Source organism: Ptychodera flava, chromosome 18, assembly GCF_041260155.1.
Source record: "Ptychodera flava strain L36383 chromosome 18, AS_Pfla_20210202, whole genome shotgun sequence".
Classification (NCBI taxonomy): Eukaryota; Metazoa; Hemichordata; class Enteropneusta; family Ptychoderidae; genus Ptychodera; species Ptychodera flava.
The window spans coordinates 19791157-19816202 of NC_091945.1; the positions used below are offsets into that span (position 1 = coordinate 19791157).

Here is a 25046-nt window from a genome sequence, read left to right on the forward strand (position 1 = left end):
AATTTCTTTGTTGCAAGACATTTAACCGAACTGACTTTTATGCATCTGTGATCCAATGAAACTTCATCCATCCATTCACTAATTCATTCATTCATTCATTCATCCTGTTCTTTTATTCAATGACATTTTTGTGTTGTAGATATATATGACAAGGTAAATACAATTAAGTGTGAAAATTGACAACTAAATTATCATTTTGATTGAGATGAATCTGTGAAATGGTATAATATTGCAAATTTAATTTGCTGACAGGTGTTTTAGCAACCAGTGTATCAAAACAACATCTCAACGATTATTAGGTATGAAGCATATTCATGGCACAACCCTGGCATAATATGATCGGACTGAAATATTTGAGCAATAATGGAAATCTAACTAAACCCTTCATGTAAATGATATGTGTTTCGTTTTGTTATGTGCATATTTTAATTATCCATGACCCCTGATACATTGCAGGTATTTGGCAGCTACCTGTCCACAAGATGGCGTGCGCGGCAGAGCCGAGAAAAAGATAGCAGCTACTTTGGAACTGGAGAGTGCTTCGTATTTTCACTGGTCCCCGAGGAACAAAAATATGCATGGGTCGGCATCCATGGTGAAACCATATCACGTGCTTCCTCGTTATTCATGAGAGCAGAGGCTGATAGCATTGCCATTGGTGGAGGGTGAGTATGTCTTTATATGTAATTTAGTTCTCTCTTAAAACTACCAAACAGTGATTGACCAATCACAGTGCTCCATTTGGGGGGGGGGGGTGCAGAAGGGAGGGAATAAAGTCTTTGATTATTGGGCCATGCATAATTTCTGGGACTTTAATATAAATGCCAAAGGGCTTGTATATTCTATTGTCTAGATATCTGGTATTTGTTGACATTCAAATTTAGGGTTCAAGGCAGTAACTAGCTAGAACATTTGGACTGCCTTGAAACGTATTTACAACTGAGATGTCCCAGTATTTTCACTGACTCTGTCATTGTATTTGAAGGCAAATTCAATAATGAAAACTATAACGAAATTCTGAATATACTAAATTGATGAACATGACAGTTAAGGTAGTATACGCTTCGAGCGTTAAAGACTTAAACTTTCCCCAATGAGTCTTTTGACAAGTCTCTTTCAAAATCAATAATGAAAATCATTACTTGAGATTTACTGATATTTGACATTCAAAATGGCCCCATCCCTGTGTTAACTCTATGGGGAAAAATAAAATTTTGATTTTGGAAAAACTAAGACAGTGAAAAGTTTTCTTACATCCAAGAGCTTTAAAATGAGCCCCCACAAGAGGTATATCATAAAGAATGTGAAAAGTTTAAGGGTCCAAATATTTGTCCTTGAGGCACAATTTGTGACCTTAAGCGGCAAAGTGCAATATGTAAGTTACTGATGACAGTTTTAGAGTATGAATATCTATCTATCTTTGAGGCGCATTCTACCTTTGATGTGTATTCTCTCTTTCAGTGGCGGTGATGCCATCTACATCTACGATGGTTTACATAAAGGCATGACATTTCGCAGTGAGACGTTCAACAACCCTCCTCTCTGTGAAACCGACTTCATCTGTCAGGTGGTTGAAATCATCGGACTCACAGACACGGGCATATGAGCAATGCAAAAAATTGTTATTCTGCAAAAGCCAGTCATGGGAAGAATCTGGCTGAAAATCAACACACATGGCGCATATGTGTATGTTAGATTTAGGAATGTGTGTGTGTGTGGTTGCGTGCAGTCTTAACACGTGACCCTGTGCATGTGCAGTGCATAGTTTTAATTTTAATAAAGCAAGGCAGTAATCTACCAGTAGACTTGGTGAATAGAATTCCAAAATCTTCAAATTATGCAAAATATCTCAGAGTCTGCAGACAATTGAAATATTGATTTTACTGTCTGTGGGACATCTGCATTCATTACCTCTTGGAAACCCTGCCCCATCCCATTTTATTGGTCCAGTCATATCTTTTAAAGTAACAAGCTTTAACTTCCACTCCATCCCATCAGAAGAAGCCTGGCGTGAGCTCACAGAACAAAAATGGGTGTCAAACCCAGCCAATGACATCTAGCGTTACATTCTGTCATGGTATTTGTCTGATTGTGGCTCATTACACCTACATGGAGTGACTCAAATGTCACGGTGACCTCAGGTTGTCGACACTTCATCCCATATTTCCTCTTTTCACTTACTTCTCCCAATATTTCTATGATGTGAATTTTCTTTGTGTAAATTCCCGATTTAGCAATATCATGGGTTAATCCACCCTAGGTTTCATCATAAAAGCTATGGAGTGGCAACTTGATACCTGCTAGAGGACTGATCTAATGTAATCTGTCAGATCCATACATACAAACATTAACAACAGGATGTTAGTCAGAATAGCTGTCTTCAATTAAGACACTGATTGTACCAATTTCTCCAAAAATACCCATTCTGAAAACCAGGCATATATGTGTTGGAAGTGATTTTAAGGAAAAAAGAGCCACTTGTTCAATGAATAGCAAATATTTCTTCATAGATTTAATAGGAAAAAAAGATTCAAATTTAGTGAACTTTATTTTCAGGATATCAACAGCTTCAACACTGCCCTTGTTGAGACCTCTTTGAACTTGATGGAGAATTGCAACACTTGAACTGTTCTAGCCAAATAGTTGGTCAACTGAATAATACTGGGCCATGTCTTCATTAAAAGACCATCAGGCTTTCCAAGGGGGCTTTTCTAGCTTTCTGAAGCTACATGTACTTCACCCCTTAGGATTATGGTGATTTATATAATTTTTTCTGTATGGATCCAGTGAACTTCAGTCTTGCCCAGATACCATGCACCTTGCCCACTACCACCATTCTTCACTACTGCTGTGTGAATGGGATAAAGTTGTATATCAGCTCTGTGACATTTTGTCCTGGTGAATTATAGTGGAACCTGTACCTGCCAACATCTCTGTGATCAGAATGCATTTGTCTTTGGAACAAATTCTTCAAGCTTTTAAGTAGCCTGTTGAAAGGACCTCAGTCTCTCTATTAGGGACACCCCTCTATTAACCAGTTCACTTCCTAATTCCTGTAAACAGGTCCACAATCACCACTGATAACTATGGATTTGGGCTTAACCGTAGTGTACAAAGTGTGGTTAAGGGACACGTGTGAATGTGCCATAACAAATTATGTGCCATATATACTGGTTGCACATTATTATAGATTCAATTATCAATATCACAAAGCAATAGTAAGATGTAAAAATAAGCAGGTTTGTATGTTAGACTTGGTCATTTGTCTTTCTGTGTTCTGCATTCAAAGTTTGCTGATATCTGTGAGAAAACCTTCTGAAGAGATGCTCAAACTTCCCTCATCCGTGTTCCTGTGCATCAAACCTCCCATTAAAGCCTGTATCTTTTTACATGTGGCATCCCTGAAATAGGCCAAGTCCACATTATGGTGAAAATCATTGCTTGTCTGAGCGTGCTAGTATTGGTAAATAATGACAAAAGTACCCCCTAAGATAGTGTTGAATTGTACTACAGCCTAGCACAGGCCAAGTATGGCTCCCAGTCTCGCCTGACATTTCTTTTGAAGTCTTTTAGTTGTTGATCTAATGTCTACAGTGTTATTGGATCTGAGGCTACCTGTCCAGAAGATAGTGCATGTTGCTTCCATATTTATTTGTATGAAAAACTTTGTACCCTAAAAGTGCATGTGTATCGGTAGTTGGTGTACAAGTGCTTGTGAGAACATCAATGTACATTATATGTAAGCTGAGTTTTTCAGACCACACTTTATGCAATAGTGAGAGCAAAAATTTACATTTATTTATAGGTCATTCAGTTTTATATGAGATTTAGTGCATTGTAATTTAATGAGGTGTACATATCCCAGAATGTGATGTCACTTTGTTTACATTGGCTGGATTTTCAGCATTGCAATAAATATATAAAATGTATTCAAACAGTGTTTGGGTTTGGTTGCTTCCATGAGTTTAAGAAATGTGCATCGGTGATTGAAAATTGGGGGGTGTGTTTTCGTTCAAATCTAGCTGCCACTGCTGTGACCGGGTGTTTGCATTTAACTGTGGACTGTTGTCATTGTTTCTACCTAGAATCATGCTGTTACACACTTCTCATACTCATTTATGTTAACATTTTAACCCTGTCCGATTGGGTTCTGTGTAAATGAACCTCTGCGAAGGGGCCAGCCGACAGGTTGGCAGATTTGAGTAGTTTAAACCAGGTGTGTTTTACACAAATACATTATTACAGGGTATTCTGAAGAAAACTATAATTTTGAAAAAAGTAAAAGCTCTTTTCCAGCTATGATTTGAAAATTCTCCTTGTCCACTTGTTTTCACTCATTTGAATGCATTACTGATTCAAAATCAATGGAGAGGTTTTTTTTAAAAAATGAACTTGCGACTGCCCTGACCTAGTACTTGTATCAAAATGCAGACTATTGACTTTTGCTGCTATGGAGAATTATATTTTGAAACTTCTCATCCTCAAATACCAATATATATTTTGTGGTGCAATCTTATTGGGCTTTGGGTGAATGCATGTGTGGAGATCGAAGCAGCTAGTTTTATTGTTTTGACCAACTTTAAGGAGAGTAATATGTTTTTTTTCACTGTATCAATTATTTTTTTTTATTTGGTCCTTTAAATAAATTTGAAAAACTCTGAGAAAAAGATAAATCACATCATAGACAGTTGAGAAAGAGAATGGGAAACTACCGCAAAGAACAAAAGAAATGTGAAGAGGCGACGAGCGATCTCTTTTGGAATAATTAGAACGTGTGAATAGATTTTTACATAATTATCAGCTGGCGATAGCCGCTGCTTGACATCCGGTAGTTCGCAGTGAAAAATTTCATTGAACTTATTTGGAGCATAAAGTTGTCTTTCTGATTGAAGTCGAATTCCCTTATCCTAAAGATTGATTTATTCCTAGATGCGACGAAGAAACATTGCTTTCCTTCTGAATGGGATTATTCTCTGCTACAAAAAAGGTGTGTTTAAGACACACTGAATGTAAGGCCTGCAAGCATGTTTTGCGATATTGTACGACTGTTGGATGGTAATTGGATTTGTTTATCAATACATGTAGGTATGTGAATCCAACGTAATTTATTCCAGCACAGTTCGTTCAAAGGAAATAGCGCAGTTTCCCATCCTGTTTCTCGACTGTCCATGATCACATCAAACTACTTCAAAACTTGTAACAATATATCCATTTTTTTGGAGCTTGAACTCTCTGATCGAGCTCATTTCTCACAAGAATTACTGAAAGACAAGTACTATTAATATCACACACAATATACTGGTATTTATATTTATCGCCCATTTTGAAACCAATGCATACAAATTTCACAAACATTTCATCTTTCCGAATTTTCAATTTCACTTCTAGGATGAAAAAGTTCAAATCCAAGGACAACTTTTTCCTAACATATCACTAATCATATTTTTGCTCTTCAAATATTTTTTGCAACAAAACAACCCCAAAATCTACGTCTGAATGTGTCAATTTCTTTACAGTGTTTACACAGGGGTGATTCAATTTTCTCCCACTAAAACAATCTGTGAAGCGTTGGTACACATTGTATGGTACATTTCCAGTGAAAGCTACCGGTATTATGTAATTTTGTCTCTGGTGTGACTCTTTTCGCCATTAGCCATTCAATTTTTTCCATTAAATTTACATTTACATTCTATTCCAGATTTCAGTTGCATTTGTATTTTTCAAAAAATCTTCCATGAACACTTTATAGATAAATTTTCGTTGTAATCTTAGAAATAATGATTTCTTTACTCGCTCAAAATAAATGTGTGTAAATAATCTCCTGCCACTGATACAAAAATTTGATACAAAAAATTATTTTGAGCCCATAAAACACCGTAACTTCAAACAATCTCTATAAAGATCCGAAAGTATGTTTCAAATGTCACTAGGCTGATCGCTGGAATTGACATTGGATATCAGTGGGAGTGTAATCAGCTATTGCAGGATATAAGGGGCAAAACTTAAATTGTGAGGGAAAAGTGAAAGCTGTTCATAACTCTCTCCAGCTGCGATTTGAAAATTCTGCACACTCTCCCACTAATTTTCCACCTGGCTCTCTTTCTATACAAAAGCTATTGCCCTTCAAATCAGGATCTTAACACTACATCAGAAAACATGATATTTCTTGTAATATCAATAGCGTGTTATTCCTCCCTAGATCTAATAGAAACGTGTTCCCACCGTGAATGAATAATTATAGTATGAAAGACTTATTTTCAACATTGACTCCGAAAATATTCAAGGTGTAGTCCTTTAAGTCATTCTGTTCGATAAAAGATCCATATAATTGTGTTCCCCGTGTCTCTGCCATATGTCTAACGATTCATAATGATTAGAAACTCCAAATGCGTCCAATTCTGTATCATCAATGTAGTAATAATTGTGTTGGTTTTCAGGATAAATCGAATCATACCAGTATATTGAGCTGCCATGTGGATAAGCCATTGAGCTTTCCGTCTCATAAATTTCATCATAATAACTTTGTCTTTCTGCTTTGCTCCGACTTTCATAGGCCTCTCTTCGCTTTCCCTTTTCATCACCTGCATTTCGCTCTCTCTTCTTGTCACCTGCATTTCTCTTTCCCTTTCCATTGCCTTCATTTCTCTTTTCTTTCTTTCTTCTTCTCCTTCGACAAATACAACAGGTAGTCACGACACCTACCATAAATATGAGTAAGATCCCCGCTATAGAGATGAGAAAAGCCACGTTTCTGTTTTCTGAAATATGAAGATTTGAATTAAAAAGTTAAGTTGGCCACAGAAGAAACCGACATCGTCACTTGAGATCATAAACACTGACAATATCATCGCTTGCGGGTGACCTATTCCCGATTAGGCAAAATTTGTAAAATCTCCTTCAAAAATGATATTGTTGGTTTAATTACCACCTTAACTCTGGTCAAATTTACACTGTGCACCATGCCATTACTCTTATTAGGTAAAATGAGCATCGGTGAAAAAATATTGGAACTCTCAAACTTTATTCGTTTTTTGCTCTACCACGTGTGGGGATTCATTTTTAAGCTCATGGAGTAAGTAAAGTTTATTGATGCTTATTTGAAAAAAAATGTAACATTCATAGATTTAACAGCAGCTATGTTAAATTGCAAATATCGGTAAATGTTAGGTAATTTATGTCTCTATTACCATGATTTGTATATGCACGGTGATCATGGTTTTTATTTTTGATTTTGAAAGAGAATGGTGTAGAGTTTCGTTGAGGAAAGAAAGAGCAACAGTTAAAGTCTTTGTATTGAAGGTACACGGTCACCGTAAATTTGCACATTCCATATATGGTAAAGGGGCTGAGCTTAGCGTACTACCCTGTACCGTACTTAGCTGTTCGGTCCTCCATATTTGATGCGTCAAAGGACATGCAGACGACGCTGCTAAGTATGCCATGGCTGGTAGTGTGGGGGCGCCCTTTTTAAAAAGCGGCCACCCGCGTAAAATCTGTGATTGGCTATTAAAAAACAGGTGACCAAATACCTTTAAGGCCCTATTTTTCACTGTGTCTCTAACAAAGTTTCGAGGTCGACAGAAAGTATATAAAATAGTCTGGTTGGAAATGAGAAATGTTTATTCCGTTAAATTATATGTTATAATAAATAGAAAATTTCTTTTCCATATGTGCTTCCTGGAAAGGTGACTGACCAAAAGTTTAGACGTTGATTTATACTTCACACTGAGCTAATGTTTCGTTATACTGACTCATATATATGTAGACCAACATTTTCGGCATCAGAAGAAAGCATTAGAGAATTCAAGTTGACCGATAGAGAATTTTAAGGGGGCACTGCACCCTACACAGCGTATTTTGCTCAAAAATCACCTTTTTTGCAAATATTCATTCAATCTTAATTAGTTTGTTAACCCAAGATTAAAATATTGGTTGGGCTCACCCTTAATCTCGTCAAACAGTCATAAGTTGTGTGATACAGGAGTGCTAATTTATGCAAATGTATGCAAATCACCAAATTTCCAAAGAATAAAACTCCGCTCTGGCTGGGTCAAATTTTCTGAAATTTTCATATTATGTTATTTGTACACTATAAAACAAAAAAAAAAAAAAGACTAGTGTATTTTGTTTGGCAATAAAGTTCCTATATTTTGAATAAATGGCATTTTAATTTTGCTAATCATGATTTTAATCATTTTGTGAGTGTTGGTCTTTCAACCCTTGCCATTTTAGAATGAGGATAGATAATGGAAAATAAAACAGTCGTTTTTTACTACATTTACTCTTCTTTTAAGTGAAATATTACATTTCAGCCAATAGCGTCAAGTTTTAGACTTAAATTTATTTTTGTCATTAATACCAAAATTGAGGTTTTTTACCCCAAATATACACCGACTTCATCCTTCCAGTAAACTACTGGTACCATACAAAACTTTAGAGTCTCTGTTTTTTGAAAATATATAGTATTAGGGGTTTCCTTGTCATCCTAGATGAAAAATATTGCTTTGAAAAAACTGTGTTGGCAAAATGGAGCTCCACCTTAATGAAAGACTCTCGGTGTTGTTGTCGCCAGGGATGAGCTGTTACACCCCCACACCCCTTAAAAAAAGGAAAGAAAAGAAATTGAATAGGAAAACCCGAACTAGGTGGCAGCACAGTCATCACTGAGCCCGGTCAGTCAACCAATCTTCTCTGGTAACAATGTACACACAGTATGCCCTAATATAGATCTTTTTCCACGACAAGTCGGAAAGAAAGGTGTTTAGAATAACCATAAAGTAAGTTTGCTAGCTGTTCATGAATGGGAACGCATCCTTTACCTGCTGGCGGTGCGATAGTGCAGTTCCTTCCCGGAAACAAGGACTCCTCCATATCCTGGTATCCGTCATAGCACTTGCATGTAAATTGGCCATCAGCTTCGTCTATACATTGGGCATTTTCATGACAGTCGTTGTAATCATCGTTCTCACATGCCTTAAACTCTGATGTAAAATAATGAAGAAAACGCCAAGTGAATAAACAACTGGTGATGTGCTGCAAAGATTGGATGTGTTCATATGTATTGCCAAAGCAACGAATATCGAACCACTGACAGAGCCAAAAAGAGGGCAAAGTCATTATCGATCGATGTAACATTAAAGACCCCAGATCTATCGACGGAAATCATGAATGCAATATCCGCTTGTTTGGAGGCATGACGTACTTTATCAAGCCAAGGTATATGCGAATTCTGAATTGCATGCATGTGCACAAATTGAATTTTCTTCACTCTGAAATATAATGATGTCGTTCTTCACATATACTAATATATTCTATACTTCCGTCTATCTTTCTTACATATTAAAACCTTCCTTAACACGTACCGATATATTCTAGACTTTCTTCTTGGATTACGAGACTACTGTTGGCTAGCGCCCCATCTTCAACGCTACTTATGAGGATTTCTGTGAGTTCTTCTTCGTCGATGGTAGCGTTCTCGGAAAAGATCAGAATATAGTTCGAGATGATGCTGCCTGCCTCAAAGTTGAGCACTTCGGTGGATATGTAGTAGTGGCCAGTTATATCATGATCCCCATAAACGATATCCATCTGGAAAATACAATGATAGACGAATCAGCAGCTGAATCAGATTCAAATGTAAACTACCTCGCATATAAGAGGGCGAATTAACATGTATTTACAAAAGATAACACTATTTGTTCGTTCCGATCCGTTTTAGATTTAATTTCAGTGCTTCCTTTGTGATCCGAGGTGAAATTGGATAAAGTATCTGCAATGCCGATGTTTACAAAATGAAAATCTCCTACACATTGTGCACATCTAAGGTTTTGCGCTCAATCCTGAGGAAACAGAAATTATGAACAAACTCATATCCATACGTTATCATGATTTTTGCTATCATTTGACCACGCTAAGGGTAGCATTGGCTTGGTAAGTATTTACATTTTCTTATGGAAGCTGTTCTTTAGAGTTCTATAGAAAATTGTACAAAAACTTTATGAACTTCTATAGAGCTTCTATAAAATCTATTGAATATCTATAATCTAGCTATAGAACTCTGTAGAATTCGATAATCTTTTTCGTGATGGTTATTTATATTATGAAAGGGAATTTGAATAAAAAACCTACAGCATATACTATTTCCCTTTCAGTGTTTTGGTAGTTTTCTGATTCTGGATTATCGTATCCATCTTCGTAGTAGTCAGGTACTTCGCCATCAATTTCAACAATTCTAAATTTACCTTGTGTTATTTTTGACACTGTAAAAGAGAGATAATACATTTATGCAAATGCAGGGCTTGCATGTTTAATGACCACGCATTGTCTATTCTTGAGAAACCCAGTGGTAAGTTTGCAGTAACATATCTCCACCCCTCCATACATCAATTGATGTATGTGATCAAGATGTGGGTGTTTTTGAGACACTTGCAAGCGTGGGTGTTAGGCACTTAGAATGCAGACTCTGACGGTGTAAGATAACATTGATTTGAATATAGTCAAATGATTCTTGTAGAGTTGAAGGTTTTCTAATACTTGTACCTTATTCAGTAATTTTATCAACACCTAACTCTCCAATAAAATACGTAACAATATAATAATACCTTAACTTGTAGAATGTGCCGCAGGAACAGATATTTGGACTCTGTAACTTTAACAATTCTTTTCTGATCTACCACTTGTGGAGCTCATTCGTGTAAGAAAACTCTTTACCATCTTAGTTTTTACGAAAATTCAAAACTTTATTTTTATCCTTAAAGTTAACACAGGCACGGCGGCCATTTTGAATTTCAAACATGGGTAAATCTTGGGGGATTTTTTCTCTAGTAGCAAACGTTTTTTGTTGCTTTTGAAAGAGAATAATTGAAATATTCCTTGAGGAAAGTTTGAGCAAAAGTTCACTTTCGAGGCGCATACTACCTTAAGATGGAGACAAACCTTCACAGCGGGTTTCATTTACTTGACCGACTGGATGATACCCCGCTGGACAGTCACAGGTGTAAGAACCGGGATAGTTGGTGCAAATGACAAGAACATCATCACCGCATACATTTTCTTCACATTCGTCGATATCTGTTGAGATAAAAGTGTTGTTTAGTTTACTTTAGTAACTTTAATACTTCAACATAGCCTCTCTTGACCAATGACTTTGTCTTCTGTCCTACTGATTAATGATGCTTTCTTAATACATGTAATTTTACAAGTATTTTGCCATAGGCCCCAACAAGGCCAATTCTTCATGATCTATTGGTAACCACATTTTCCCTCCTACAGTCTCATTCTCTTTGTCTTTGTGTCAGTTTAATATTCATAATGTCCGTCTGTCTATGTGTCTGTCCGTCCCTACATCTGCTTTTGCGACGCAATTAAATTTGATCATCCTTGGAATCTACAGGCAAAACTCTGTGAGAAAACAAAATCGACAATGTGTCATCTCACTACAGTTAGGGAGCCGTCATTATTTACGGCCGGGGGTCGGAGGAATTGCTTTAGAAACTCCAAAATTTTGAGTAACCCCCCTGCCAACCATGACGTGTTTGAGCAACCCCCCTTCTCTGCTACAGAAATTTTGAGTGACCCCCCTCAAAAAAAAATGGAAAGTTAAATATCTATACCGTAAAATGGATTGCTGCTGCGACAGGCCCTGTACAGACCCTGATTAAACCCTGTGGTACAGGTCTGTGTCGGAAAGAGGTTCCATTGCTGTGACAGGGGCTGATGTACAGGTCTGTATCCAGTGCCCTGATGACATGCAGTGTTCTCCGTAGGATTTTTTTACAAGAGGGCAAAAACGTAGTGCGAAAGGACCACAGGCGGTCGCGGGGGAGGTCAGCTCCGTTGGAGCTTTTGAAAAATAGAGATTAAAATGGTGTTATTTGGTGGCACTTGGGGAGTATTTTTTTCAGATATTTTGCGTATAAAAAACTCAAAGGAACAGAAATATGAGACAGTATTCCAAAACTTATATTCCAGTTCACTGATTTCAATTACTTTTTTTGAAAAGGAAAAAATAGCGACAGACATACATTTATTCACATTTATTATTTATTTGTATTTTCCTGCAATAAAAGATGGCTTTGTTATCAAGGCATTCCACTGGTTTTAAACTTTATAGAATCAGAATTAGCTTGCTTAGCATTTTCCCCAATCGGTAACCTATAGAAAGCAGACGTTTCTCATTAATGATCAGGCAAGTATATCAATCTTTAATCAGGAAATACTGAAAAATGTACTCAGTACTAGCCTCTAACATAAAGCTTGCCACGTCGAATAGCTGATCATTCTCGTCTGAAGATCACAATAACGTGAAAGACATAGTGTAATGAGATTTTAGTTTCTACTTGAAACCACCTGTATTATGATATATATATATATATATATATATATATATATATATATATATATATATATATATATATATATATATATATATATATATATATATATATATATATATATCAGTGGCTTTGTGTCAATTCAGGCAATGTATAGTGCTCGATGCGTTTCCGCAGGGCATAGGTATTGCTAGACGTGGAACTTGTCGTGATTACTCTACAGACTGTTTCATGCGCTTGGCAATCCAATCGTCAGGATTGCCAAGCGCATGAAACAGTCTGTAGAGTAATCACGACAAGTTCCACGTCTAGCAATTTATATATATATATATATATAATATATATAATATATATATATATATATATATATATATATATATATATATATATATATATATATATATATATATATATATATATGCTTCAGTACATATCAACAGAATTGAGTAGCCCCCCCCTTTCTTGTTCTCCACTTTTGAGCAACCCCCCTTGTAGCTTTCAATTTTTTGAGTGACCCCCCTCCTCAGATTCCTCCGACCCCCCGGCCATAAATAATGACGGCTCCCTTATGGACAAGCTAACGAAGTACTTTTCTACTTACCGACACAGTCACCTTCGGACCCTTGCCCGAGGTCGTCAAAGCCATCGAAACATCTACATTGGTACAATCCTCCTGGTAGATCAGTACAAGTAGCGTTGGAGTCACAGAGGTCAATGCCCTCAATACAACGGTGCACTGTTAAAAGAACAATAGACCTTTTCCCGGTTATCCCACAATGCATTGCAGTGACTTTATCAAACACCGTATATAAGCTCAAAACAGCGAAAACATGCTGATTTGTTTTGTACAACGGATTGTTATAGAAGAATGACACAAATTTGCAATACCAAATAATGCCCCGTGTATAATCTAACCATCAGCGACGAAAATATAGGTCAGGGTGTAATCTGCCATAGAGTTCTATGAGTAACATACCCTGCGTGTACCCTACGGCTAAAAGTTCTATGCGTAACGTACGCTTTGTATACCCTGGCGCGCACTGCATCATGGAACCGGTAAAAGAACTATTGGTTAACAACAGTTATGAAAACATTCAGTTTTCTAGAAGCAATATTAATAGAGCACATTTTCACTCATTTTAGAGAGCCTCACATTTTCACCGACAAGTTTCACAAAAATGTGGCCAGGGCAAAATTATTGATAGCTGAGGACAGTTATGCTGATAAATGTAATAACATAGCTTTGGTTGTCATACCCCTTCTTTTATGAAGTCCACGCAAAAACCGCGGACATTTTGTCTATATGCAAATTCCCATGCTGTTAAATGAGTGCCGAAAACTAATTTATCCAAACTAGTTTCTAATGTCATTCCTCTGTTTACTATTTTGCTTTATTGTTTTATCTCTATGTCATTTTTTTCCTGGTTAAAGTTTCTATTGACTGAAAATAGTACCTGGATCTTCGGTTGTAAATGAATCCCGCACTACGACGTACTGGTGCACAAGTAAGAGACCATTTGCGGGGACAGCTCTATTAAAGGCATCGGTGATGGCGCTGTCGTTTAAACCAGACGTGGCATTCACGTTCACGAGTATCATACTGAGTACATCGCCGCCATAATCGAAAAACTGTAAAACCACGCTGTTGATGTACTCATCAGCGATGTCACTGCTGCCGAAGACAACGTTCATCTGTAAAAAAATAGTGTCAATGCAGATGAACTTACTATTCTGAGGCGTTAATCCAACGCATTTTGAGCAACATTAATATATGATGGAGAGTGAAAGATGTTTGCTGAAGTCATCCTACTCAAATTTTGAAAAGAAAAAAAAAGTTCACTATTCTTTCCCTCAACTCACTTCTCCATAAGGATACGTGTCGCTTGACGATCTCTCCATTTCACCATGCCAACCTCCAAATCGGAGAAGCTCCGGAAACGACCCCGGAAACTGAGCGCGAACAGGTCTTTTGGCTATCCCTGGATTTCTAAGCAAAGCCTTCAAAATTCAGTACGAACTTCCTTGGCAACAACACTTAGGAAAATCTATATTTGAAGACGATTGGATGCCTACAAAGTTTAGCTGACGACGATCCGTAGAGGGCGGTTTGAAATTTGGAAGCAATGAAGGTATAATCCTGCATGGAATTCAACGTGTTTTACTTTCAACAATGTTTCACTCTCACTTTTAGGAATGACATATACTCATTATAACCTGAGCAGGCTATCAATGGATTTTCATAGGCTCCGTGTAGTGATGAGCCTTACCTCTTTTTCAATCTTGTCTTTATTGTCATGATATTCCCATTTTGAAGGGTCACTCAGATCTTCATCGTAAATCCATACCCTGGCACCCTCACCACCCACATAGACAACAGTTGAATTGAATGTGCCACACACTGGAAGAAAGGAAAAAACACCGTAAAAAAGTTCTATACATTCATGAGAGTAAATTATCGCGAATCATTTCACATTAGAAACAACATTTTTCGTTGTCACTGAATTGTAAGTATATTATAGAAATAACGGGCGACGCGCTGACCATTAACGTTTATTTATGGGCAAGGGCGAGAGGAAAGCCAAAAATTGATGGGCGAGGCTTGCCGAGCCCGTTAATTTGGCTTTCCTCGAGCCCGCGACCATAAATAAACGTTAATGGTCAGAGCGGAGTCTGTTATTTCCATTATATTATCAACGAACCGGAGAAAACCGTCAAAATTTGCAAAAATTTTCGGAGCGAACGACAACTGGGCCCCAGATCTGAGCAATACGCGACGCACTGTCACGCGCGCTGTAAAATATTGGCAAATCCGGAGATATTTTCAGAAAAAAAGTATCTCAACTTGGCCCACAAGTGCTCCATTTTATTTTGTGATTGATTATGATTTACGTTTTAGCTGTAAAGTTACGATACTTTGAGTTGTTAATCTTATTATTCATATTCACGGGCATGTAAACAGACCATTACTGTGTATTTGTGGTCAGTCACGTGGTTCAGCTCGACCTATCAAAATGCGACAGGCAGGGCATGGTAATATTTGAGAATAATGTCTCGCCCTCCTGTAGTTATCCCTCCCCCTCTTCACCCCTCCCCGAAACCGACACACGTCTACAGGCGAAAGCAACCTTTGTTGGTTAGAAGGAAATAGCCGCTGAGGAAAATGTTGTGACTTTTCAGGGTAAAACTCAACTCAGGTACTCACATGTACAGGATCCGTCCTTGATTGCATAGTTGGTGGCGCACTCACATATGTAACTACCCGGCTGGTTCAAGCATCGTGTATTTGGCTCTTGTGCGCATGGATCACCCTCGGTGCATTCATTTATATCTGTTGGTAAATATTTCAAAATTTACAAGGACTACATACAAATAGCGTGCGTGTGCGCATTATGCTGATATTGAAAATGAAAGTATATAGAACGTTTAACTTTGACATACGCTTTCATGATAATCTTTCATGGCTTCCTAACGGTAGGGTTGACTTGTTATTTTGCAGTATTTAAAGTAAGTGGATATGGGAAAACACGAAACTTATTTTCAAAAAAAAGTCATATTTTGCGATGTCCACAGTGATTTCATTATTAAAGTGGCATTTAAGAATATATTCCAAAAATGTCAACAAGTATCATTCTGTCGAGTTCAATTTTATAATCAGGCAAATGTCCGTTTTCTTGGAGAAAATGACAATTCAGTTTCAATCTCTTTCGATTTGAAAATTATCCATCGATATTTTGCAACCTTTTTCGATCACATTGCAGAGTACAGTTTGTATCTGGAATGTAATATTAAATTGGAAAGCATTAAAGATACATCATTGCAACTGCTGAAACAATGAATCTCAGGTTACGCGAGGAAGCAGTAACGGCCGTTGTTCAATTCAAATAGAATCCGCCTCGGGGACAGATATTCAGAATCTGAAATTTTGCAATTCTTTACTGATCTACCACTTGTGGGGGCCTCATTTTAAATTCCTTGGGGTGAGAAAAATTTCAATCGACTTGGTTGTTAGATTTAAATCGAAACTTTTATTTTCCCCTGGAGTCAACACAGGGATGGCGGCCATTTTGAATTTCAAGTATCTGGAAATGTCAGATGAATTGTTTCTCTAGCTTGTACCCAATTTTATACGGCTGTCCATTATTTTTATTTTTCATGTTGAAGAGAAAGGTTGAATATTTTTCTGAGCAAAGCTTGAGCGAAAGTTTAAGACTTTCGTTTTCACCAACTTAAATCACTGTCACTTTACAAGACTAATCTACGCAATAAAAACGTACCATGTGATAAGCTTAATGCATTGCTCACTTCATACACAAAACAGAACAAAACAAACAAACAAGGTGGCACGTAAAGTAACACTGACGGAATAAAATTGAAAACGAACATAAGACTATTGCTCTCACAGCAAGTCCAGGGGAAGTAAATGCCATTGATTTGTAACATTGCTGTGTCGAGCATCATGTGACTGACTGGCACAGAAATCTTACCTGTACAATTTCTGCCATCACCGCGATACCCAGGCAGACAGTCACATCGATAAGAACCGAACGTGTTGGTGCACAGTCCGCCAACAGGATCACAATCATTCCCGCCGGTTAAACACTCGTCAATATCTAAAGGTGAGTGCGAGACCGAAGAGAGAGAGAAAAAAATCATTCATCAGTGTTTAAGAGAGCAAATGCATGAAAAATTATCCTATCAGGGGATCCTACAACCCACTGCAAATTAATCAAAAAGTCCTGGAAATCTCGAAGTTCAGTTTAATGTTGTAAATAAAAAGAAAACCATAGTCTAACCAGATAATGACCCCTGTCCAGAAATAAACACCAACTTAAATTTCAACCTAGTGAGTTTTCTACATTTCATTTGCAAAATTTAAGACTTAAAGGGAAACAGTCGTCGGGACTGCGCCTGCGCCTTTCTTCACAAACAATGTATTTCGCGCACGATGTCTAGATGCACCTCATCATCATAGCTGCAACATTTAAATTATACGATGTAGATTATGACAGACATGTTTTAACTTTCGTCAATCACTATCGTACCTTTAACAGCAAGTATAAATTTGCATATTTGAAAACGCAATGTTCTCTAGTTTAACATATTCTGAAACTGTATATTTTTTTATATAATTAAACTCCGCGAGAAATTAATGATAATTTTTTCGCAAACAAATGCCTAGTTAGCTATTATATTGAATCGTACAGTTCGACTTTAGATGCATGCTTCAAAAGTTGTAGATAATCGTCCCAAGGTCGATGAAGGTCAGTGACAGATTTTCGCACTTCAAAGAGTGTCAGTAAAAAAACACGTGTTCTTCCTTTATCGCTGTACCTTGTCTTTTTCCAACCTCCTTTGAAGAATCGAACTTGGTTTTGACAGATGTGATTTTTTTTAGGAAAATGGGATATCGTTTATTGCCTTTATTGACACTTCTTTAAATGTTGAAAATTGCTGATTTAGAACTTGCTTTCTTTTATATATTGACATGAAAATTATTGAAAATCATTTTTGTTTGCAATCTTATATCAGTATTCTTTGTATTTTTCCAACGAATTTTTCATTGTTCTTGCAGTTAAGCAACTTACACAATCACCTTAACCGTGCAATGATGGTTTCCTACTCTACCGACAAGTCAAATAGTTGCTATGTTTCACAGTATGGGATAGTGAATTCAAGGTGACTCTTTCCAGTGAAGTTGCTGATAAATATAGAATTGTTTGTACACTGACAATTTTCTTCGTCACATGAAATTCAAGCGGTCATACAAAATCCATCAAATAAATTAATAAAACGATGAGTTTTTCGATTTTCATCTAAAACTCTAACCCTTTGAGTGCCAAAGTCAACTTTTGCTGCCTTCATAAAATAAGCTTATTGCACAGACATTTTTTTTCCAGATCAAGACAATTTCTTTTTAGATTTTTTTGATAAAAATTTGTAGTCAATGAAAAGTTATGTCCTTTTGCTCCAAAATGACCAAAACAATAACAGAAAAGTTCATGGAAATTTGTAAAATGTTGCACTAAAATTTAGGTGGGAAAATTACAGCTCTCAAAGGCTAATGGAGTGTTAATCGTGAGACGGTCAGTTAAATCACACATGCTCACCGGTGCAATTGCGTCCCGTACGTTCATTCCCTTCGGGATCATAAAACCCTTCCCAGCATTGGCACGTGTATGAACCTTCTGTATTCGTACAGTTTGCCTGCTCGTGGCATGTATCCTCTCCCGTTGAACACTCATCGACATCTGCAAAACCAAAACAGCATCATGTGTCATACTAGTGTATACAAATGTAATTCTCTAATGTCGACATAAAAATATGTCCCGCACCTCTCAGCTAATTATCATTCGTCTAAGTAGCAGACGAAATTGTTATCTCCTTTACGGGTTCCAGTGTGTGCACATGAATAGATGTAACTTGTTCTTTACATGTATATTCGTCAAAATGATGCATACATGATGTTTTTGAAGAATCTCATTCAACTTTTAAAAGACATGTTAATTTTTTTGTCATTGTTTGATGTTTAGGGTACTTTTTTGTTTGTTTAAGTTTTAGTGTATTTTATCTTTTTCTTTATTTTCTTGTCTGTAAGTAGCTGCCTGATGGCGCTGTTGATGAGCAAATAAAATAAAATAAAATATCACGTCACCATAAATTGTCGAATCAAAACAGAGTGTGGGTGAGATGAGTTACAACTCAAAATAATAACGGAGCAAAGTTATTCATAAATAAGTAGAAAAATCGAATGAAATTCTTGTTAATATAATTTCAATAGCAATTCTCTGGGTATATGTATGTAACCAATACAGAGAGTTGTCAAAGATGTGTCCATCAGAAAATATAGACCGTGTAAGTTGGGTTATTATCAGTTCATACCTTCACAATGTCTCCCGTCTCCTTGGTAACCAGGTCTACAGTGACATTCATAGGTTCCCGGTACATTCACACAATCAGCGTCGTCGTGACAATCATTCGTGTTTTCAGCACACTCGTCGATATCATTACACGCGACCACAGGATCTCCGCGGAAACCGTCATTGCACGTACACTGATAACTGCCTGGAAGGTTTGTGCAGGTAGAGTCGTCAACACATTCATTGTCCCCGTTCTGGCATTCATCTATGTCTGTGAAACAAAGAATATTTATCGGTTTGAAGTAAATGCGCAGGTCGCACTGGTATCATGAAAGAAAAAACAGACAGATAGACAAGATATTGTTCTTCTTTACTGTTGTCTTTAAGTCTTAGATATAATGTATATAAGCTTGGAGAAAATAGGCGATTTGAATGGCATTATGTTTACTACAATATTCCAGAAACCCAAGCTTACATGTAGTTCCAATGCTAGTGTCCTTATCATAAGTATTTATTTATGTCTTTCCACAACTGTCTGCACTTCGTAACGGCATGATTAGCAAACACTAGTACGGGCGCCTCTGTTACTTGTATATTTTAACCTAGTTACAACAGTAAACATGATCTCGTAAGAACATTTTAATGACAAATCTAACCGCGCAATGTAAGATTATTTAAGCCCTTTTACCTCGTACGGCGCAGGTACATTGTCCTAGAAAGAGGGTAATATCGTAACTTATCGGTTTTTTTGGTACATGTACGCGTATTTACATAAAACAGTTTGCAAAAAAACCCAGCTTACAACAAAACTAATATTTTGTGATGAAACTGCGTTGGTTACATACGCAGATGTATGAGAGTTTGGGACTTGCAATGTTTATTTTTCAGATAGATTGGTAAATCTGAAGACTAGCTTTTCCAAATTATGTTCTCACCTGTGCACGTGGAGCCGTCGCCATCGTATCCGATGTTACATATGCAATAGTATGATCCGTCCGTGTTGGTACAAAATGCATCGTCATGGCACACGGGCTCACCAGATCTGCACTCATCAATGTCTGCGAAAAAAAAATACCAAGTGCTATTAGATGACGTTAATTCGAGACTCTTGGAGATAGTCAAATGAGGCGTCGTCATAAGATAAGACGTGTGATGTGAAGGGCACGACAAGCACTTGAGACTTACCTAAACATGTTCTACCATCTCCCGTGTACCCATCATTGCAGGTACAGACATATGATCCTACTGTATCCTCACATTCAGCGTTGTCTTCATCGCAGTCACTGCTTCCAGTTTCACACTCATCGATGTCTGTAAATCATGATGCAATCAGTATGGAGCACAGGTTTACACAGTCATACTTTAGTAATTTCCAACCGTAAAATTACGATCATGATTCAATTAAGAAACAACGCTCTCACGAAATCTACCAAATGTGTCTCTCGACCGTTGTGTAGGTACGAAATCATGTTCTTTATATGAAAAATGTTGAATTACTTGAACCTCTGTTTTGATTCGTTAATTTACCTAATGAATAACCTGGTAAACATATCAGTGTATGGTTTTCCTATCAATATTCGCTTTTTATATGGTAAAAGTCTTTACCGATTTATCAGCAAACGCAAACAATGTCACGACCATTGGCTATAACATTTCGGGTATTCACCTACTTTCACATAAATCACCATTCCTTTGATATCCCGCGTTGCAAGAACATTCATAGGAGCCAAAGTAGTTCGTACATTGGGATTTGTCTGGACATGAGTCGGGTCGACTACACTCATCGTCATCTGAAAATAGTGGAATTTACAAGTCACGTAACTTACATTTTTTGTAAGACGTGACTTAGATTTCTTGTAAGAAATCATCTACTTGCATGTATGCCTTTAAATTCGAAGATTCCTACAAATAACATGTTTTCACGTTTGGTTTTACAGTCTTTAGCATTCTTAATACATAAACAGCAAATAGTTAGAGGGCTAAACTTTCTGAACAGAGGTGTCGGGTCGGCAACGTCAACTTCGAATGCATTCAGTTAAATAATGATCTTTAAATCACCGACAAAGACATTTGGTGATAGGGCGTGCAAGCTGAGCGTCACAAAACGCTTTCTTGTACTGTGCTTATCGAAACAGTAATCTCGTCGAACTTGCCATGCTGACCGGACCTTTATTCTACTTTATCAGAACTACCTCAGTGTCAAGGTGATTGTAAAATGTTTTGAAACTCACCTTCACAAAAGAATCCGTCGCCTACAAATCCTTCTTGACAGTTACATCTGTAAGAGCCGGCCGTGTTTTCGCAATCCGCATATTTATCACAGACATTCAAGTCATCATCGTCACATTCGTTTATATCTGAAAGTACAGAAAGTATGTGGTAATAAGTCATTGAAAATCGAGGCATCCTTGTCTAAAGACTGTGCATAAACTGTTTCTTCGGTAATTGGTAAATGTGGAAATCAGCAAAGGGACTACGCAACTTTTAAGAGTTTCGCATCGAGTTTCGCAAAATATGAAACATCGCGATTCGTTGCACGCATGATGACGTAAACCTATCTTTCGCAACAACAATGATTAAAATCTTCCAATTCACATTGTTTGGTTTGGAGAGGGCCTATGATTCTAGCTCTTCAATCTCTTTTTATGTAAGTCGTTTGCTGTCCATACAGCAGTACAATTTGGAATAAAGAATGCGGGAATCGCAGGGTAGAACTACAAATCATTGTGCAATGAGTGGTAATGTCACTCTGGCTCAGAAATTGTGTCAGCGTCCGAAATATATTAACTACAGCATATCCCATTAGTGAGTATGAGATAACCAATTACTAACCTTCACAATCAATACCATTGCGTTCATAACCGGCTAAACAGATGCATTCGTAGCTACCGACCAAGTTGTTACACACTTCTAACTCAGTGCAGTCGTTCAGATCGTCGTCTAAACACTCATTAACATCTATGGATAGAATGACGGCGATAAAATCAGGTTATTGGGTTGAAGACAGTGATGAAAAGTTATATTTTTAAAAAGATGATAAAATGTTAATAAACGTCGGACATATTGTCACGTAGCAGTGTAGCTGAAGGGGGGTCTGACACATTCACACGTTCTTCTAACTCACTAAAATGAGAAATATATATTAGTGAAGATCCCTTCAAAGGGTGTTCTTGTGTTGTGAACATATATTGCATGCGATATTAAAATTAAAGGAAGCAACTAAATGCCTACTACAAATATACGGCAAAGACATTCTCCTGTTAACAATATTCTAAAACGAAGTGAAATAACAAATATCGCTAAAACACTGACCTCGACATGACCTTTGATCTGAATTGAGGTGATATCCATCTGCGCATGTACAGTTGTAACTACCGGGCGTGTTAATACAGTTCTGTTCACACTTATGGATTCCTTCGTCACATTCATTGATGTCTGTGGAGTTGAAAGAATGTGTAGAATACAAAAAAAACCAGTCTGAGCATATCATAGATAAAATTGTATAAATTGTCCATCTGTTGAGTTCCACTCCTGAAATATAGCTCCTATTTTTTCGTTTTGTTTTACTTCTTATAAAGTAGGAAGTTCATACTCAATTTATTTGCATTTATTTCTGCAAGTCTTTGACAAATGTTGACAACAACAGACGCATTGAAAATGTTTACCCTTTAAGGTTTGGTTCTGTGTTACCTCCTTTGGGAAGTGCAATGATATATTTTAAAACAAAACCGATGCACGAGGAAATCGTCTTACCTTCACAATACGTGTCGTTGTGTTCTTTGTAACCCGAATTACAGCGACAGACGTCGTCATTGCCATCATTGTAGCAGACACCATTAATGCATTCTAAATTTGTACAATCCACCGATGCTGGACACGACAAAAGAAAATCAAGAGACATTAGGAAACCAAAGTTATTAGTTATGGCGAGTATGATCCTGATATCGATGACTATCGCCCACCTTTCAGCATCTCATCCTTTAGAAAAATCACATTCTTACAGGAATAATCACCAACTTTGCACCATGTTATTGATACAATCCATGATATTTCATCGACAAAACTGTGCGATACTTACCTATGCACCCGCAACCGTCGTCTTCAAGCTCAAAACCTTGGGTACAATTACAGGTGTAACCACTGGCGTCATTTTCGTCGGGAACGAGGTTGATGCATTCCTGAACGCAGCAGTCTAAATTCAGTGAACACTCATCGATGTCTGCAACGTCAAAGGTATTAAAAGGTAAAATGTTTCACATCTACTCAACAAAAATTCCATGAAATGATGGTGGACTTTTTACGACCAAAGTGATTATAACCTTGTTATATGATTGCAACGGACACATTTAATCTAAATATGCCCATAAATGGTCAAAGGGGCGTTTCTTGGCATTCAAAATGCCCATGTGAGGGCTCTGTTTTTAAAAAAGCGACCACCCGCTTAAAATCTGTGATTGGTTAGATTTTCTCTTTCCATGGTAACTGTGGCAAAATTGGAACAGGTGACAGTATACCTTTAATATTGACCAAGTATTCGTAAGATTTCTAAGGTGTACGTCTAAACATTTGCAAGGAAAATTTTCACACGAACAATAATTAATAGGTAATATTTGTGAGGCAGTTTCTTGTGAGAGTCACACGTTTGTGTATATACGATTGAAAAATTTATTCACCGTTACAATCGAGTCCACCGGGTCCTAATTGGAAGCCATCGTAACATGAACAACTGTACCCTCCGATGTTGTTCTCACAAAGGTGTTCGCATTCATCTATGTCTTCATCACACTCGTCGACGTCTGTGAAAAGATATTTTAATTTTTTATTGAGAACAGAGTATGAAATGTCAAGACATGAGAACAAAAGTTACAGTCCCCGAAAAAGTGAAGGAAAGTATCGTAAAATGACAGATAACGTCAAATAACATGAAACTATTAAACGGTAAACATGTAACACGTGAGCATGTTAAAATAAATATCATGCATACAAAATAGACATATTTTTGTTCCTTATTTGAGTATCGTATCTTTTATCAAATTTACAAGAAATTGTTTTTCACGAACACCGACGTGAAATACGAATTTACAGAGAAGACAAAACTGATGTATGATGTTTATCCTACCTTCGCAAGAATTAACGCCATCACCCCGATAACCACTTCGACATTCACATCTGTAACTCCCAATCTCGTTGTAACAGACACCCATATCGTCAAGACAATCATGCAGAGCGTCATCTTGGCATTCATTGATGTCTTGCGGAGTAAAAATATATGACGGGTTAAATACATAATGTAGAGAGACTGAGAGAAATTCCTGATTTAATGTAAGACCATTCATATGGTAAAAGATCCGATGTGTATACTCGGCAAATTCTAGAAAGTGAGATCATTTATATATAGAAATGAACCAATGATGAAATCTTTCACAACAGAGGTGGGACCGGCGCTAACTACATTGGGACACTGTATGTGACAAAAATTATACGCGACACTACAAAAACGAAAAAAGACTCACCTGTGCATATCAATCCATTTCCAGTGAAGCCGCTATTACACTCGCAAAGATACGAACCGTGAGTGTTTGTACATGTGGCATAATCATCGCAGCTATGGGTATTGTCTGTACATTCGTCGATATCTACAGCAAAGTAAAATTAAATACACAAGCGGTTCATGATTTGTCGAATACGGCATATATCATTATACTTGTCGTTATCGCTCTTATTGTTTCGATTTGCCATTGGCTCTAGAAAAGTACGCTGAAATACTGTCATTGTCAACCTGAAGTTTCCACTTCAAATGTACTCTTAGAATTACTTATCAGTCGTCGATTTGCACATTCAGGTAGAATGCGCCTTA

General features: G+C 37.2%; 2 protein-coding genes across 2 annotated transcripts in view; one reads left to right on the forward strand and one right to left on the reverse strand.

Moving 5' to 3' along the window:
* Positions 1-3820, forward strand: part of LOC139117099 (GTPase-activating protein skywalker-like) — a 27209-nt gene extending 23389 nt beyond the window's left edge. The window contains exons 8-9 of the mRNA XM_070679940.1: positions 457-665; positions 1462-3820. Of these exons, the coding sequence (XP_070536041.1) occupies positions 457-665; positions 1462-1606 (354 nt within the window). The 3' untranslated portion in view covers positions 1607-3820. The remainder of the gene's footprint in view (positions 1-456; positions 666-1461) is intronic.
* Positions 3777-24827, reverse strand: LOC139117098 (fibrillin-2-like). Its single transcript, XM_070679939.1, has 23 exons — positions 24703-24827; positions 24309-24440; positions 23863-23985; positions 23268-23408; positions 22943-23059; positions 22502-22624; positions 22022-22147; positions 21421-21546; positions 20860-20979; positions 20375-20500; positions 20125-20247; positions 19212-19460; positions 18440-18580; positions 16817-16942; positions 15535-15660; positions 14600-14730; positions 13787-14024; positions 12934-13068; positions 10936-11070; positions 10129-10259; positions 9363-9588; positions 8820-8981; positions 3777-6758 (listed from the first exon to the last, which is right to left on the reverse strand). Exons 2-23 carry the CDS (start codon positions 24391-24393, stop codon positions 6295-6297), a joined length of 3474 nt encoding a protein of 1157 aa, XP_070536040.1. The 5' UTR covers positions 24394-24440; positions 24703-24827; the 3' UTR covers positions 3777-6294.
* Positions 24828-25046: the final 219 nt, after the last annotated feature.

Excerpts from the sequence above, each read along its gene's own strand:
- LOC139117098 (XM_070679939.1), bottom strand. The coding sequence starts at position 24,393 with ATGGGTGTCTGTTACAACGAGATTGGGAGTTACAGATGTGAATGTCGA. Across the intron at positions 23,986-24,308 it reads TGGCGTTAATTCTTGCGAAG|ACGTCGACGAGTGTGATGAA; the intron begins GTAGGATAAACA and ends ATCTTTTCACAG. Across the intron at positions 18,581-19,211 it reads AGACGGGAGACATTGTGAAG|ATGTCGATGAGTGTTCAACG; the intron begins GTATGAACTGAT and ends TTGGTTTTGCAG.